The 15629-nt window shown below is 38.8% G+C and overlaps 1 protein-coding gene across 8 annotated transcripts in view; it reads right to left on the reverse strand.

Annotated features, from left to right (window-relative positions):
- The window catches only part of CFAP46 (cilia and flagella associated protein 46), a 134115-nt gene that overhangs the window by 39982 nt on the left and 78504 nt on the right, over positions 1-15629 (reverse strand). For all 8 annotated transcript variants that reach the window (XM_075612559.1, XM_075612560.1, XM_075612558.1 and 5 more), the window contains 9 exons: positions 12625-12786; positions 9791-9939; positions 6487-6585; positions 3953-4049; positions 3613-3756; positions 2828-3028; positions 2168-2274; positions 1357-1539; positions 896-1031 (listed from right to left, as the gene is read on the reverse strand). In XM_075612559.1, the coding sequence (XP_075468674.1) occupies positions 896-1031; positions 1357-1539; positions 2168-2274; positions 2828-3028; positions 3613-3756; positions 3953-4049; positions 6487-6585; positions 9791-9939; positions 12625-12786 (1278 nt within the window). The remainder of the gene's footprint in view (positions 1-895; positions 1032-1356; positions 1540-2167; positions 2275-2827; positions 3029-3612; positions 3757-3952; positions 4050-6486; positions 6586-9790; positions 9940-12624; positions 12787-15629) is intronic.

The following is a 15629-nucleotide window of genomic DNA, read 5'->3' on the forward strand; positions in this document are numbered from 1 at the left end:
TAAAAGGCTCAAAGTTTCAATTCCTGGAGCTGAGGAAAGACCCCATTCGGACCACAATGTTGTGCATTGTAATTCTGCATTTTGAATAAATGGGCCCTTGTTTTCTGCACAGAGTGCTGGGTATGTTATCTATTTCTGTTTTTTTGTTTTTAATTACAATTCAATTACAAATAGTTTTTAAATGAATTCCTTCTTTGTTTCTGCAGTACCTACTGTAGATGTCGCAGAGACCTAAAAGACTAAGCTGAAAGTATCTAATACCAGGTCTTGCTACAGCTAATAATGCCTATGCTTTTGTATGGCCAAAATTACACTTTTTACTAAAAGCAATCATGACCACTATTGCAGACACGCAAAAAAACACACTACACCACAACGCAGGGTTGATACTAGTTATGTTAACTAATGTGGCAAGTCTAGCTACTTCAGCTTCCTCAGTTCCAATTTATGAATGGATTTACCACTACTAATTTCCTACAAATACATCTGATATACATTCGCTCTGCCTACAAATAGGAGTGTTTGCCTATACAGTACCTTTACCCAATGACATGTATAGATTGGTGGTACCACTTTACCATCGAAAACAGGCTGCTGCCTTCTGAAGCAACATGATTAAGAATTATCCCCCCCAACTGGTAAACTTAAGTAAAAGGGTTTTACGCCATAAAGAAATAGAAAATATATATATATCACCATCTACTTTTAAATTCCTGCTATTCAAATTAACAAACCCAGGCTTTTAGAGGAAGTGAACATATGACCACAACTTGCACAATGAGTTTGTACTTTTTCATTAATGTTGCCCTTTTAGAACTTTCTCAAACAGCCAAAGATATTCAAATACACACAACTATAACCATAATTATAGTGTCTTCGCGCAAGTGATCTTTACCTCGTTAAGTGAAAGCAGACTCTGAATGTTGTAAAGCAATTGTTCTTGTATACTTATAGCTCTCTGTGCCATCAGGTATGAGTCTAAGTAATAACTGTGTTTACACTCCTCATCTTCTGCAATTTTTGCAAGGTACCTTGGGTAAAAAAAAAGTCACAAAGAACGCAAATGAGCTGAGCAAGACTTATGACTAGAGTGATGTCTTTTATTTTGCACTTTTAATGTGGTAAAAGCCATGTAAAGTTGATGCTTTTAATAAAGAGAAAATGTTAAAAAAAATATATATAGCTGAGACAACCGATCAAAAAACATAAAGCAAACAATAATTACATTACTAGGCCAACATGGAATTGTTTTAAATAAGAACATTCTAAGAACAGTGGGGGGATGCCACAGGGAAAAAAAGTATTTGTCTTGATTGTTTCAGTATGAGATCATTTAAAGTAGAGGAAATACTATACCTGAGAACATGTGCGTGTTCCATCATGATGTCAGTGCTGTACTCTTTATAGCCATATCGAAGAAGATCATTTTCAATTTGACTCATTTTGTCACATATCTCAAGCAGCATAACGGTTAACTGAGAAGATGCAATACCCTTATTGCTCAAGTTTTGGAATGTTTGTGCAAGAATCGAAAGTTTCCTTTAAAAAATAAAAAGAAGCACACAGTATTTCGTTCATATTTTAAGTTGAAGGAAAATAAACGTTGCATTCTAATTATCAAAGTACTCTGACTGCAAAATTGGGGGAAAAACTGGGGCCAAAACGTATTCCAATATCCCCCACTTCATATTGTCTGCCACATATAAACTTTCTCCAGTGTTGAGTAAATGTATTATTGTGATTTTACTATGCAAGCTATATAGTTCATCCTATTTACAATGTAAGGGTTTAAAGGAATTGATATAGCTGTTTAAACCTCTGAGTGCAGGAGGGGCCACGGCACCAGAGTACAATGGCCCCTCTGGAACAGCGCGGTCACATGAATGGTTTTGAATGTGGTCATATGACCGTGGTGGCCTTTGACCCGGAAACGAAAGAGTCCTCCCTCTTCCACTTCCCTTCACTGCAGATCGTGTCCTGGGTCTCAGGGGAAAGCAGGAAGTGAACTAAGCAGAAAATTAAAACCCTTTCCTTGAGCATGATGTAGCCTGACCCCATGACGTAGTGACTATGTATTGGGGCACTCAAAGGGTTAAATTCCAAAAAGATATTAGTTGGAAATCACAATAAATCACATCTATTTAATTACACCAGAATTGAAACCTACCTGGCATGTAATGAGGCTATAAAAAATCCACATTCTGATTCCCTGTTAGTTTGTTTTTGTAACATGGATTGAAAAACATTTAAAGTCGTTTCCAAAATCTTGCAAGCCTGAAAAAATAGTATTACAGTTAATTTAGCTCAAAGAATATATAAAAAGAAATAGCATTACTGCATCTTCCTTTCTATCTGGCTCAAGTTAACTGTATGTATGTATGTATGTATGTATGTATGTATGTATGTATGTATGTATGTATATATATATATATATATATATATATATATATATATATATATTAAATTCTGTGCCCTTTTTTCTGAAGATACATAAAAAAAAGCAATGTTTTATTAAAAATATCAGGAAACCTGTGTTTATTTTGGAAATGTCCTAATATGCAAGAAATACTTATCCAGCCATATTTCCTATCTAATTGGCATCAATTGCTACTATTCCAAAAATGGCATGCTGATTTGCTATAAAAAATACTTTATAAAAATATAACATATATTATAAAATTATTTTGTCTGCCCTTCCGTGAGATATAGCTCATCTGAGACATCATAATGCACATAGCGTGGTGGCAGATATGGAGAGTCAGATAGCTATGGGGGTGAGGGCGGTCACCTCACCCCCGCGATACACACATGTTTAACTGCACCATACCTTTTTTTCTTTACCCTCTTTGTTTTCACCTAAGACCGCGTCTGTCAAACTCATAGTTGTCTTATACCAAAACTCTGCGTCTCTTTCTATTTGTTGAACTTCCATAAGCAATTCCCTAGCTTGTCCGTGATTCTTCTCACTGTTAGCCAGTACTGATAACAGGTAGAGACATTTTAATATGTCATATTTATCTCCAATTTCCTGTAAAGCATACATAATAGAAGTAAGTATTAACACCTGTACTTTATATTCACTTTTCATTAAAGAAAGAAAAAACTGATTACTGGATAACCAAGAATTGTTATTATAATAATTTGATTATTTTTTGGGGACATATTCTCAGAATTATTTCCTTGGTTAGAAGGGTAATTTTAGAGTTAGACAAAAACATTGAAAACATTAAACCAGTGATACTGAATGTCAAGTTTTTGTCAAATCAATGTCAATTTTGTTTCTGGGTTTCGGCAGCATTTAATTAAAAATGCCACTGTGTGTGTTATTTTCCCATTAATTTAGCTGTGCAGTATTAGAAATAGTTACTGTGTTTTTTCACTCTTTATGCCCTTGTTAATGCTTTTTAATGTATTAAGCTTCCTTGGGTTGCTATAGCAACTATTTAGGGAGCTACACCACTTCCTCTTTTTAAATAAGTGGCCATATTGTGAGCCCGGAGAACGGATTGATCAGCATCTTAGATAATTGCATTACTGTAAAGGGAAGAAGCTGCTGCATTTATTAAAACCAAAAAATGGTCAAGAGGAAATGCCCCCTTAGTCCATTCTCACCCGAAGAGAGCTGTAAGCTTCTGATAGAAGATGTCTAGCTGGTTGAAAAAACCCAAGCTGTATTAGCACGTCCGCTTTGTCTAGCCACAGATACGGAAGGGAAAGCCCAGACAGGCCTTTTCCAGCTGCATGCAGGCTTAAGATCTGAAGAGCAAAACAATTGTAAAGTTCCATTTCAAATTAATTTAGAAAAAGATAACTCTTGCTAATAAGCAATTTTCCTGAGGAAAAATATGACTTTTTTTTTGTCCATTAATCCTTTGCCAGATAACACATCACATGCAACAAAGGGTTCAAAGAATGACTTGGAGTTTCCCACACGATGGACCATAGAGATTACCTTTGGCTTTCTATTCACAAGTTGATGATTGTTGTTCTGCTCCAAATGGGGTTCATCCATTTTCTTATCCTTATTCAAAAACATTTCTTGTCTGCAACTGAAATTTTTTAGATAAAAATATGAAACAGAACACTTTGGGAGTTATGTACTCCGGAAATTTTGAAGTACAGAAAGTGTGTTTTAATGTGCAGGGCTGCAAGTAGGAGCCCCGGCTGGGTGATCAATATAGCGGTTTAAAAGTCCCGCGTCCTGCGGGTCAAAAGGAAGCCACAACATTATCAATTGTGACTAACTATTAGTCAGCGGGAGGTTTAAACTGCACATGATACTGGCATCACCTACAGGTATCTCAGGAAGAAATCAATAGGGTTCAGCTCCGGGGAACCACTGCTTCAAACTGCTTCAAACCTGGAGTGCTATTTTAACACCTTCCTAAACTCTTCTTTTGACACTCCCCAAGATGCAAGCTGACACACGAGACAAACAGGAATCAAAGATCTTGATACAGTTTCGTAAAATTAAAGTTATACTTTTGTTCCTAACTTGCTGACGAAGTAATATTGCTGAAATGAATATACTGTTGAAATTACTGAAAAGAACTGGAGGGGTTTATGGAGAGGAACTTGTTAGCAGCATGCGGAATCCATCTTGTCTTTGTGTGTTACTGTATATGTTAGTATGCGTGTTGATGCAAGAGTGAACTTTGCTCCAGAGGGGGGATATGGACTGTGTCTTGTTGCTCAAACACTCAAGAGCTAAAAGGAACCAGTTTTGGGTAGATGAGTTGATCTTTGGAGTCAGTCTGAGATAGATAAGAAGACCTGTAACTTGATTCGTTTAGAAGGGGATTATCCCCTCGTGTACAGGGAATGCTGTGATGTCATTACATTCTGCCTAGTAACCTATGTTAAACAAAGGAATCTAAAATGTATACAAAGCCTGCATGGACACTCTTTTGGCAAAGTCTCTAATGGACAACTTTCGTGTATGATCATACTCTGTGCTGTACGAGCATGTATTAAACTACTTATTATCAATGAACCCATGTTTGTGAGTATACAAACATTGACTCTTGCCTTAGTACATAAATCCCTTTGACTAGCAAGAATTTCATGTTTTGTTAAAAAGTGTACTAAATATCACTTGTGAGCGTACACACACACACACACACACACACACACACACACACACACACACACACACACACACACACACACACACACGTAACAGCTGCTATCACCAAAGTGAGAGCAAAGAAACAGCACTCTCAGGTATAAAGAAAAACAATGTATTAGGCAATACAAAATGAACACAGAGACATGTCACAGAGTTTGTCTCTGTGTTCATTTTGTATTGCCTAATACATTGTTTTTCTTTATACCTGAGAGTGCTGTTTCTTTGCTCTCACTTTGGTGATAGCAGCTCTTACATGTATTGTGCTTATGAAGCAGGCACCTTGAAGTTTGCCTATTTTGCTTGGAGTGCGGTCTGGTCTGGTCTGGTACACACACACACACACACACACGTTTCGTGTGGCGTTGTTATACTGGCTATGCAAAAATGAAGCAAGGATAGGTTTTACCATACTTAAGTTATGGTTGGTAAAAAAAAGTGACAAAAACCCTCCACAGCAAAGCATATAGCAAACCATTCACAGACATGTTTCAACCTTAATGGGTATCATCAGTGTGAAGTTGGTTGTACTGATAATGGTGGAAGGCAGGGTTGCAGAACTGCCTAAGACATGTGAATGTGCTCACAAGTGATCTTTTTATTTGCTATATGCAATACGGTGGAGGTTTCCTGTTGCCTTTTTCACCCACCATAACTTAAAATGTGATGGTAAACCCTACAGTCTTGAAAATGCAAAGCCAGCAGTACAACCAACTTCACACTGATGATACCCATTAAGGTTGAAACATGTCTGCGAATGGTTTCTCTGGCTTTGCATCTGATTCCCATGCTGTGCTTTAAAGCCGTGTTGACATCGAGCATTAGCTTATATGGGCTCCATATAACAATGGTCTTTCAGACAAAAGGTGACACGGTGTGCTCAGTTGCATGTAATTTCCCAGAATCCCTTGCTGCAGTGGAAGCACTGTAAGCTGGGGATAATGGTGAAAGGCAGGGTTGCAGACATGCCTAAAACATGTGAATGTGCTCACAAGTGATATAGAGATATCTCTCTCTCTCTCTCTCTCTCTCTCTCTCTCTGTCTCTCTGTATATATCAGAAATTTTAGATGTAACAGAAATTTTAGATGTAACAGAAATACATAAATACAGGCAATACTAATGAAAAACACATTTTCAATTATATAATTTATGTATTTGTGTTTTCCAATAGTCAACTTTGCTTCCAAGCTGCTGACCATAAAATTAACCTACAAAGAAGTACAATACAACAACAGAAACTACAAAGGAGTGCAATGTTTACTGATTTATGCAGCCTAAACTCTATGTAGCTGAACTAAAACAAATAAACCAAATGCTGACACTTTCAAAACAACACATTTGACAACATAAAGCACATACCTTATCTGCTCATGTTCACTAATAAACACATTTCCAACTGTTCTCTCATGATAAGTAGCTGCCGGGTACAATTTTAAATCTGCACATGCTTGGGAAATTCTAAAAATTAAAAAAAGTTAGTTTTTTTAATGTAACAATGCTATTGACATCAAACCCTCATAAAAAGCAAAAATAGAAGGGAACAATATACAGGGCCATATTTACTAAGCGATGTTATGCCATAAGACTTACAGCACCGGAATACACTTTACAGTCGATTTACTTGTATGGGCCGTAAGATGCTTTATGGCATAACATAGCTTAGTAAATACGGCAACAATGTTTACTTAACTGTTCCTTTACTGTTATAAACATGACAAATATAACTTTGAAATGCTCTTCTACACTTAGGCTCATATTATTCCATAAGACCTTCTGTATCATTCAAGTGAATGGGCAGTATAGAGTCTTCCAGTGCAAGAAGGTGTTTTATAGAATAGCACCTCATGGTAAATAAGGGTTTTAGGCCTAGAGTAATCAAACTCCGGACCGGGAACATGTGTTATTATTTTTATGATGCAAGTCATTCTGTTGTACTGCCAAAAATAATGCATTTTCGCTGCGACCAATAAAAATATTGGAAGCGACAGAAAAAATGGCTAAGTGTCACGGTAGCTTATGACAAGATATAATGAACACCAAATATCTGGGTTGAACTGAACGAGGCTTAGATATAATAAAATATAATTTATTCCTTAAATAAGGTGAACACAGCAATATAGTACAATTGACAGACAAGAAGGTAACACTTACTTAGGGTTGGGGAATGGAGAAGTATCAGCTAGCAATTCTCCAGCAATCCGGTGACATGCAAGATGGTATCAGAAGAAGAACCAAAAACTGTAGGGTTTGACACAGTTTATATACCTGTGTAACCCTATTCTTAACATTGAATACAGACTATTGGTGATCAATTATCTGTATTCAATCCCTAACGTGGAGACACAGATTAACCCATGCCCCCCAGCTAATTAGCCCATGTGTACTGGGACACTAGGGGTAGCCCCATAATTAAATCAGGGGCGACGACCAGTCAATCAAATGAAGTATCTGCATTGTTTGTAGGTGTAGACATAACACTTACAAATCACTCCAGTTTGATGATTCTCCACCCTCAGGTAACAATTAGAGTGGCAGTCTGTTGATTAGTACTTGATCTGTTGATTAGTACTTGATCTGTTGATTAGTACTTGATGTAAACAATCAGGCAGTTAATTTTTGATCACGGTGCTTAGGCTCAATCAGCCGGCTGCCCTTCATGACCTATTTGCCTAGCAGATGGTCTGCATTTCCAGAGCAGATCCAAAATACCACATATATACTTTAATATCTACACATATTAATAAGTTCCATTCTGGTGGGCTCAGTGGGTCGAAATTTGCCCGTTCTTAATGCCTACAGTGACTCCACACATTGGCCAAATATCAACTCTCTGCGACCTCCAGAACTGGAGATACAGAAATGCACTTTAAAACATTAAAATACAGGATTATAATGAAACATGGAAACATACATTTTCATGACATGACAAGGTGTAACCCACCTTCCTGGACCACAGTCCAGTTAACCCCTTGCCTCCCTGGTGAGGTCAGGGGGTGGCCATATGGGGTGCAACCCCTTCAATACCGGGCCAACCCCCTCTCCCTCTACACTAAGTACCACACATTTAGTCATTTTCATGCCAGTTATCAACTCCCGATATTTATTGGAACCGGCCTAACGCCCAAAATACCACATTTTGTTTAATCACCTAGTCCAGGCACGGCGTTAGCCTGCTTTGCCGATGTATATAATGGCCAATATATTGGCCATCACATACATAGGCAAGATAACCTAAACCCACATGGAATAGATGACAAAAATCTTAACTTGAACACATGTAACTACATATAAACCCCTTACATGCAATGCTTTACTAACCAATAAGGCAAGCAAGAGGTTAACCGATACCACCATGACCCTCCTGAGTGGCCAAACCACCCATCCCAGGGAAACTACCCCCAAAACCCCACTTTTGAGTAATGGCCAATAGCTCTATTGCCAAATGTGGCCAATAAGGCTTTTGGCTAGTAAAAATTGTTATCCTTGGCTGTTGGTAAAGCATTTTAAGGCAAAGCTTTACCAACCACTTAGGTGGCCAATGTGGGTAGGTAGTGTGGTTTTTGGAATATTAACCCCTTTGATGCCGGGGGTGTACATTGGAAGTCACTGGCATCAAAGGGGTTAATGTAATCTCTACCGTAGGGTTCTGTAATAATTGATATTACAGAACCCTGTGGTAGAAATAGTAGTCATGTGATTGCGAGGCGTATTCAATGCATTCACTTTTTTCATTAATTACCGTACTGCGACCAGTGTTAAAATATCGCACCTGGAAAATTATTACCGCAAGCTTTATGACGTAGGTCATAAAATTGCGGTAATAAGATCCAGTCATTTTTTTTTTTACTGCGTGCGATATTAACTCCATTTTAATGCAGTTTAATAACTCAAGGCCAGGGGTAGCTAACTGCAGTCCTCAAGAGCTACCACCAGGTCAGGTTTTCAGGATATTCCTGCTTCAGCACAGGTGGCTTAATCAGTGGCTCAGACTGAGCCATTGATTAAGCCACTCATGCCAGAGCCTGTCTCAGAAGAGGAAGGGGATGTGACTTTGTAAATGGTTGCTACATTAGAATACATTAAAAATGTCTTTAAAAATTGTTTTTTTTTTTCCAAAAAAAGTATTTTCTCATAGTACAGAACTGATTTATTTAAATAAAAAAAAATTACAAAAACAAATGTAGGATATTGCTTGAACTACAGCTTTAACTGCATTTAAGTGAATATGAAAAAAAAATAATAATTTGTGCAGCATGGACTGCTTTAAATTTCAGTCATTCGAATACAAGGGGACGATGGCGTTAAAGAATCTTGTATATTGGAGGAAGAAGGCGCACTCACGCAACTTCAAGTGTATTTGCTCGGATGCATGCCCTGCACCTGGGTCGGTGCTTTTAATAGCGTATGTAGTTCATCCAGGAAACAAGATAAAGGTCCAGGTTGTGGACCGATACGTCGACCATCTTTTAAATACATTTTTCACTTTATTATACCAAGTCCTCTGAAGTGCCGTTATGTTCTACCTTTTCTGGATGAACTACATACACTTTTAAAGAATATTGATGAGGAGCCTAAATTTCTGTATGATTGAGACTGGTCAAAGGGCTTTTTATCAAGCCCTAAAGTACCATATATAACTCATATTCACGCATACAGTACTAACCGCAAGTGGTAGAGGTCTGACAGACTTTTACTTTCCACAGCATTGTGTGCGATAACTTCAGCAAGATGAAGCACAGGAAGAATCAGATGCGTAAAAGATATACTCTGCAACTCCTTTATTAATAAGTCTAAGTAGTAAAGACTGTAGGTCTGCAAATGAGGGGAAATGAATCACAACAATGCAAAGCTGCAGAATATATAGAATACAGTATCAGGTGAAACAATTATGATGAATTGGTCTGTAATCTACAGAGAGGTTTCATTGACATCGCAAATAAAGAGAGTAAAGCTGGATTGTGCAGAATGTGCAGTTACAGAAACGCTTTATAAGGGGGTTTAGCATCATCTGACTGTATAGGACTGGCATTGAGTCCCCCTGCCATAAAATGTATTGGGGGAGTGGGGAGGCTTTTTAATATGTATTGGGAGAGTAGGGTTATATGTATTTTGTGTGGTGGGGGGGATTGAGTGAGAGGAGAGAGGGGGAGAGGGAGTGAGAGAGGAAAAGAGGGAGTAAGAGTGAGACGCAGGGGAGAGAAATACATGCAAGGTGAGAGGGGTTGAGAGAGGAAGAGGGAGTGAGACGGAGGGGAGAGAAATACATGGGAAGAGGTGGGAAATAGAGGAGACTCATGAGGTGTGAAATGGGGGCGACGGCTAGCAATACTGCTGGGTGAGGGGGAGGGGCCACCGACATAACTCTAGTCCTGGGCCCTGGGAAATCGGTCTGCAGCCCTGACTATAGGAATACGTCGATCTGTTAAGTAAAAAAGGTGGCAATTGTCAGTCTATCCAGGTTTTAGAATGATTTTGCATTGTGCATCACAGTGGAACAGCTGTTTGGTTGCAGTTGTGGAATTTAAGTAATAAAGAAAGTGCCAGGGGGAAGTAACATATGACAGTGTCTACTTCACAGTGAAACATAATGCATAATTATATTGGATACACAGAGGCCGAGGTACTAAAATGAAAACATAGATAACATCTTCTCTTACACAATGAAGTGCTGCTTTTGCCAGTTTGTACAATTGCCAATTTAATTCATTAAGACTATGTACGGTAAGTGTAAATTTTGAAACTTCTATTCTGAAGAACAATGGGAAAAACAATCATCGGGGATATATCTCTTAGAGTAGTGTTTTTCAACCATGGTCCCCAAGAACCCTTGGGTTTACCGGGCGTCCCGAAAGGGTTCCCTGCAATTTTCTGGTCATTTGAAATGTGTACCAAATACAGAAGAATTTTTAATGCATCTGATCTCAGACGTGCTATTAGAGAGGGTTGGGGTTCCTTACAATGCATCTGATCCCAGACACGCTATTAGAGAGGGTTTGGGGTTCCTTACAATGCATCTGATCTCAGACACGCTATTACAGAGGGTTTGGGGTTCCTCACAATCTCACGTAGGGTTCCCTAACCAAAAAAGGTTGGAAACACTGTTTAAGAGCAACTTTGTATACAGCTTTACAACTGCAGCACATTTTAAATAGAAAGTCATGTATCCAACTTTTTCTTTTCCCTCACTGGTTTGTGACGGGATCGTAACTGTTCTCCTCAAATAATTTCCCAGAAGAATGAGTATATTCTACTCTAAGTATGAAGCACCAATTCCCTGAGTTCATATTTGTAGAATGCTTCCACACGTATAATATAAGTATTGTGGACACAATAAAATGGGCGTAAAGAATGTGTAAATAATAATAATAGTATTTATTTTACAATACAAAGAGATAACAGCATATATTTTCGAGTATGTGAAAGAAATACTATTATTATTTACACACTCTTGTCGCCCTTCTTATACATACCACACAGTCTGATTTCTATTCTTCTTGTCCTCAGATCAAGGATCGATCTAAAACCATACATCACTATTATGTCTATATATAGGCTATTAGTACTTCCTCTCTCAGTACATCGATTTGCATATCTGTATTCTCATCTAGTCCTAATCAATTTTCAAATTCTGATATACAGGAGGGCCCCTTTCATGCGGCGGTTCCGTTCTAAGGACCCGCCGCAAAGCGAAAATCACTGGAAAGCGTAACTAGCGATTTTTGTTATGTGCGCATGCGCAGACTGGCAATGTGCCATTTTACGCATGCGTAACATCGGCGAAAACTCCCATTCTGCGCATGCGTAACCCAGGACCGGCCCGTTCTGCGCATGTGCGACCTCAGACCGGCCCATCTGCGCATTCGCGACCCCGGACCGGCCTGTTCTGTGCATTCGCGGACATGGTGGCCCCCTTTTTGGTACCGCCGTATTGGCGGATCGCCGAAAAGCGGAGCTCCGAGAAGCGGTGCCTTGCTGTAACCTGGCTTTCCATTCCTAATGAGACATTGTTCTGCGAATATTTCATTTTACCTTTATGGTCAGCTCTCTCTTGTGGCTATCCCACTTCCTCAAACTTAGACAACACATTTTGCGGTCTCATGAGTAACTGAGATATATTTCACAAGTTATTAGGTCGTTTTAAAACTGACACAAATATATATACTGTATATATTTGCAAGTAATAATAATAATGTTTCTTGCAGATGAATTTAGGAATATATATGGTAATTTAAGAGATGGTCAGAATTAGGCAAGACCGTGACAGGTCATTAAGCCATATTTACCAATAATAAGTTTATTTCATATAATAAATATTTGAAATTGCGCTTTTTTTCCCCAATGGGACTTAAATTGCTTCACAACTACAGTGTAGTGCGCGTTGTGCAGCACATAGGATTTCTACTAAGAACTGCTACTTCCTTTACCTTCCTACTAAATAATACAATATTTAACGTGTGCTACCATTACGTCAAAGGTTATTCAGAATGATCTACTTACAGGTTTTACAATGGTATGTTGATTAATTGCATAGCATGATTTATCCAGTTTAAATGCATCTCTGACTTCATCAGGACAGTCATAGCTAGCCCATTCTTCCACATTTGAAGGTAAAACATCTATTGGTCCTTTACGCTTGGGCTTCTCTTTAATCACGGTAGGCTGCAATAAGAAAATATTATGGCAGAATTACTATCCGATGGCAAACTACCGTTTAATTATTGTCACGTGAAACATTCAATGCCTTTGACAAGGTATCACCTTGATAAAGCGCGATTGCGCGAAATGCGTAGGTGCGTTTTTACCCTTAGAATCCATGTGATTCAATAAATGTAATTGTTATTTGGAGTCTCCTCTTGATCTCTCTGTTTTTTTAATGTCGCGATAGTGCTCTATATGTTCTTGTACTTCTTTTTATCAACTGTATGTATACTGTATCTTCAAATTTAACAACTGTTTTACCAAACATTCAATTATACAATTAAATTATACAAAATTAAATCATATGCGTACAGAAATAGAAACAGAAAAAGCAGCGTTCAATTTGCTATCAGTAAATGTAACTATTCATTATATAACACCGCTTCCCTATCAGCAGATACAACATCAAGTATATTTATATCACAATATCGAACAACTGTTTTACCAAACATTAAATTATACCAAATTAAATTATACAAAATGTAATCATACACGTACAGAAAAAGCAGTGTTCACTTTGCTGATAATAAATGTAACAGTATCCATTATATAACATATTGTGAATTATTTTTCTAGAAATTCCCATCTTAACCTCTTCATGACTGGCTGAATATGACGGTAGAGGGTAACCAGGCTCTCAAATAAAGGTTAAGTCCGTGTTGGTTACCCCTGATTTGTGTATAAGGGTCCAAGAGAGTTAGAACAGTAACATTGTATCTTTTCAATGTATTGCCTGTAATAAAAGTATCTTTCGTGTTTTCCCTTTCCGGGCATGCCAGCGAGCAGGGATTGCTAGGGCATGAGTTTCAAGGGGGGTTTGCGGAGGAGCCGTTAACAGATTTTGCCTAGGAGGTTGGGGTCTGGAGTTGTCGGTTCCCCCATAAATGTACCCGGGAGACATGCCTGATTCTCAGATACATGTAGGCACATTGTCCCGGCAATATCTCCCCTTGAAAACGCAAGCGCAACTCACCACTAGGGTACCCCGCTTCAGCATAGCCCAGAAAGGAGAATGAGGCACTGAGATGAATAGGTATCCCTGTAGCTGAGGGAATCCCTAGCTTTCTTCTTCTGTCCCCTGTACCCAGAGACTCAGAAGTATATTACCAACATACCTTAATGTATTAAAGTATACTTTATTAAATGTAATGTGTTGTTACATTCGGAACCGATGTCCAAACAGGCTGACCGAGCTAACTCATAAGCGCCGGTAAGTCTGCTGGACATCGGAGATCAAAGCAGTCAGAGGATGCCAGAGGTGAGAATAGCATTTGGTCAGCGGTGAAAGGAGGAGTACCAGGTCCGGAGATCAATCGCAGTCGTCTAGGCTGCCACTTGCTCTGCCAGACCTGGTGGAGCCTCTCCCAGCGGGTGGCATTGAGACCGCCAGGGACGTAGGTGGCAAACTTGCGCAAGTCCCTTGGCTATTTCAGATTTCCCGCTGACCAGGCTTTTCGAGCTGGCTTGGCTCTGATTGGTTGCTTGGGAAATTTCCCACTCGTTGATTGGCTGCTGAGTTTTGTGAATGAAACTCAGAATACTACAAAAATCTGTGAGCAAATCAGATTGTAGTTCTCTGGTAGTAAAAGCGCGGGCGGACTTTTCAAATTTGCTTCTGCGTGAATAGAAGAGCAACAGGGTTTGATTTCAAGCTAGAAAAGTTTGCCTGCCAGAGTCTAAATCCCGACTTTTGGGCCCAAGTTCTCAAAATTGAACGTAGTGGACGTGTCTGGGATTTTATGCCGATTTAAGTTCCAGAGGATTTGTGGTAGCTCACAGTCAGGAGGGACCAAGTTCTCAGAAGAGAACGTACCGGTGGCGTGTGGATCTTCAGGCCAATATGAGTTCCAGGGAATTCCGAGCTAAGTCCCGGTCAGGGTAAAACTCATCTACTGAGTTCCCTGAACCTAGGAAAGTCTAGTTTTCAACCCCAGTCCCAAAGTAAGTGTGTTTTTGTCTGTATTTTGTGTATCATTGTGTGTAAGCGAATTTGTGCGAATAAACTTCAATTTATTTCATTACCTTGTTTTGCTCAATGACGGATCCTGGTAAAAAGGTGTAAATAATGTGGTCTCTCACTGAGCACCCTTATTAGTGTTATTGCTTATATACTACCCTTCTACTTTATCATCTCTTTTAATAGAAACCACCTTGATCCCTCAAATACCTTTTATTAACTGTTCTTTTTTTAGTTCCAAATAATTCACCCGTTTATTATAGAACTTTGTAACTCCTTTCTCTAGATCTTTTATTGCCTCTCTTGTATCATATAGCATTATCAACATTAATTCCAATTTGAGCTATGGTAGAAGCATATGGAATTAACCATTCCTTAATATGCTGTAAGCTTTTTTTGCCATGGTCACTTTTACTATTGCTAATTTAGGGAATGATTGCTTATTTACTTCATCTTTTTGTTTTTCAAAATTCCCAAATAATAACACAAGATAAGATTTTTCAAATCTACACATGTGTATTATTCATAAACGGAATTACCTTATTGCAGAATTTTGAGATTTTGCCACACTCCCAAAAGCAGCATTTTAAATCCACTTTCCCTTGTTTGCATTTTACACTAGACCTTACTTTTTAGTTATGCGAGCTCTCTGCCATAGAGAAATGTAGTCGATGTTTATTATTTTAAGCTGCACTTCTTGTAGCGACGCTCCACTGTAAGGATCAGTCGTAGGCTGCGCCCCCGTCAAGCTCCAGTCGCCTGATTGGCTCCTGTGTGATTCCTGCTTGCTGTGAAGCTCGGAGCCTGATTGGCTTTAGCTGCTATTTAGGCTCAGCCCTTCTACCAG

The sequence above is a fragment of the Ascaphus truei genome, chromosome 8 (genome assembly GCF_040206685.1).
Source record: "Ascaphus truei isolate aAscTru1 chromosome 8, aAscTru1.hap1, whole genome shotgun sequence".
In the NCBI taxonomy this organism is placed as follows: domain Eukaryota; kingdom Metazoa; phylum Chordata; class Amphibia; order Anura; family Ascaphidae; genus Ascaphus; species Ascaphus truei.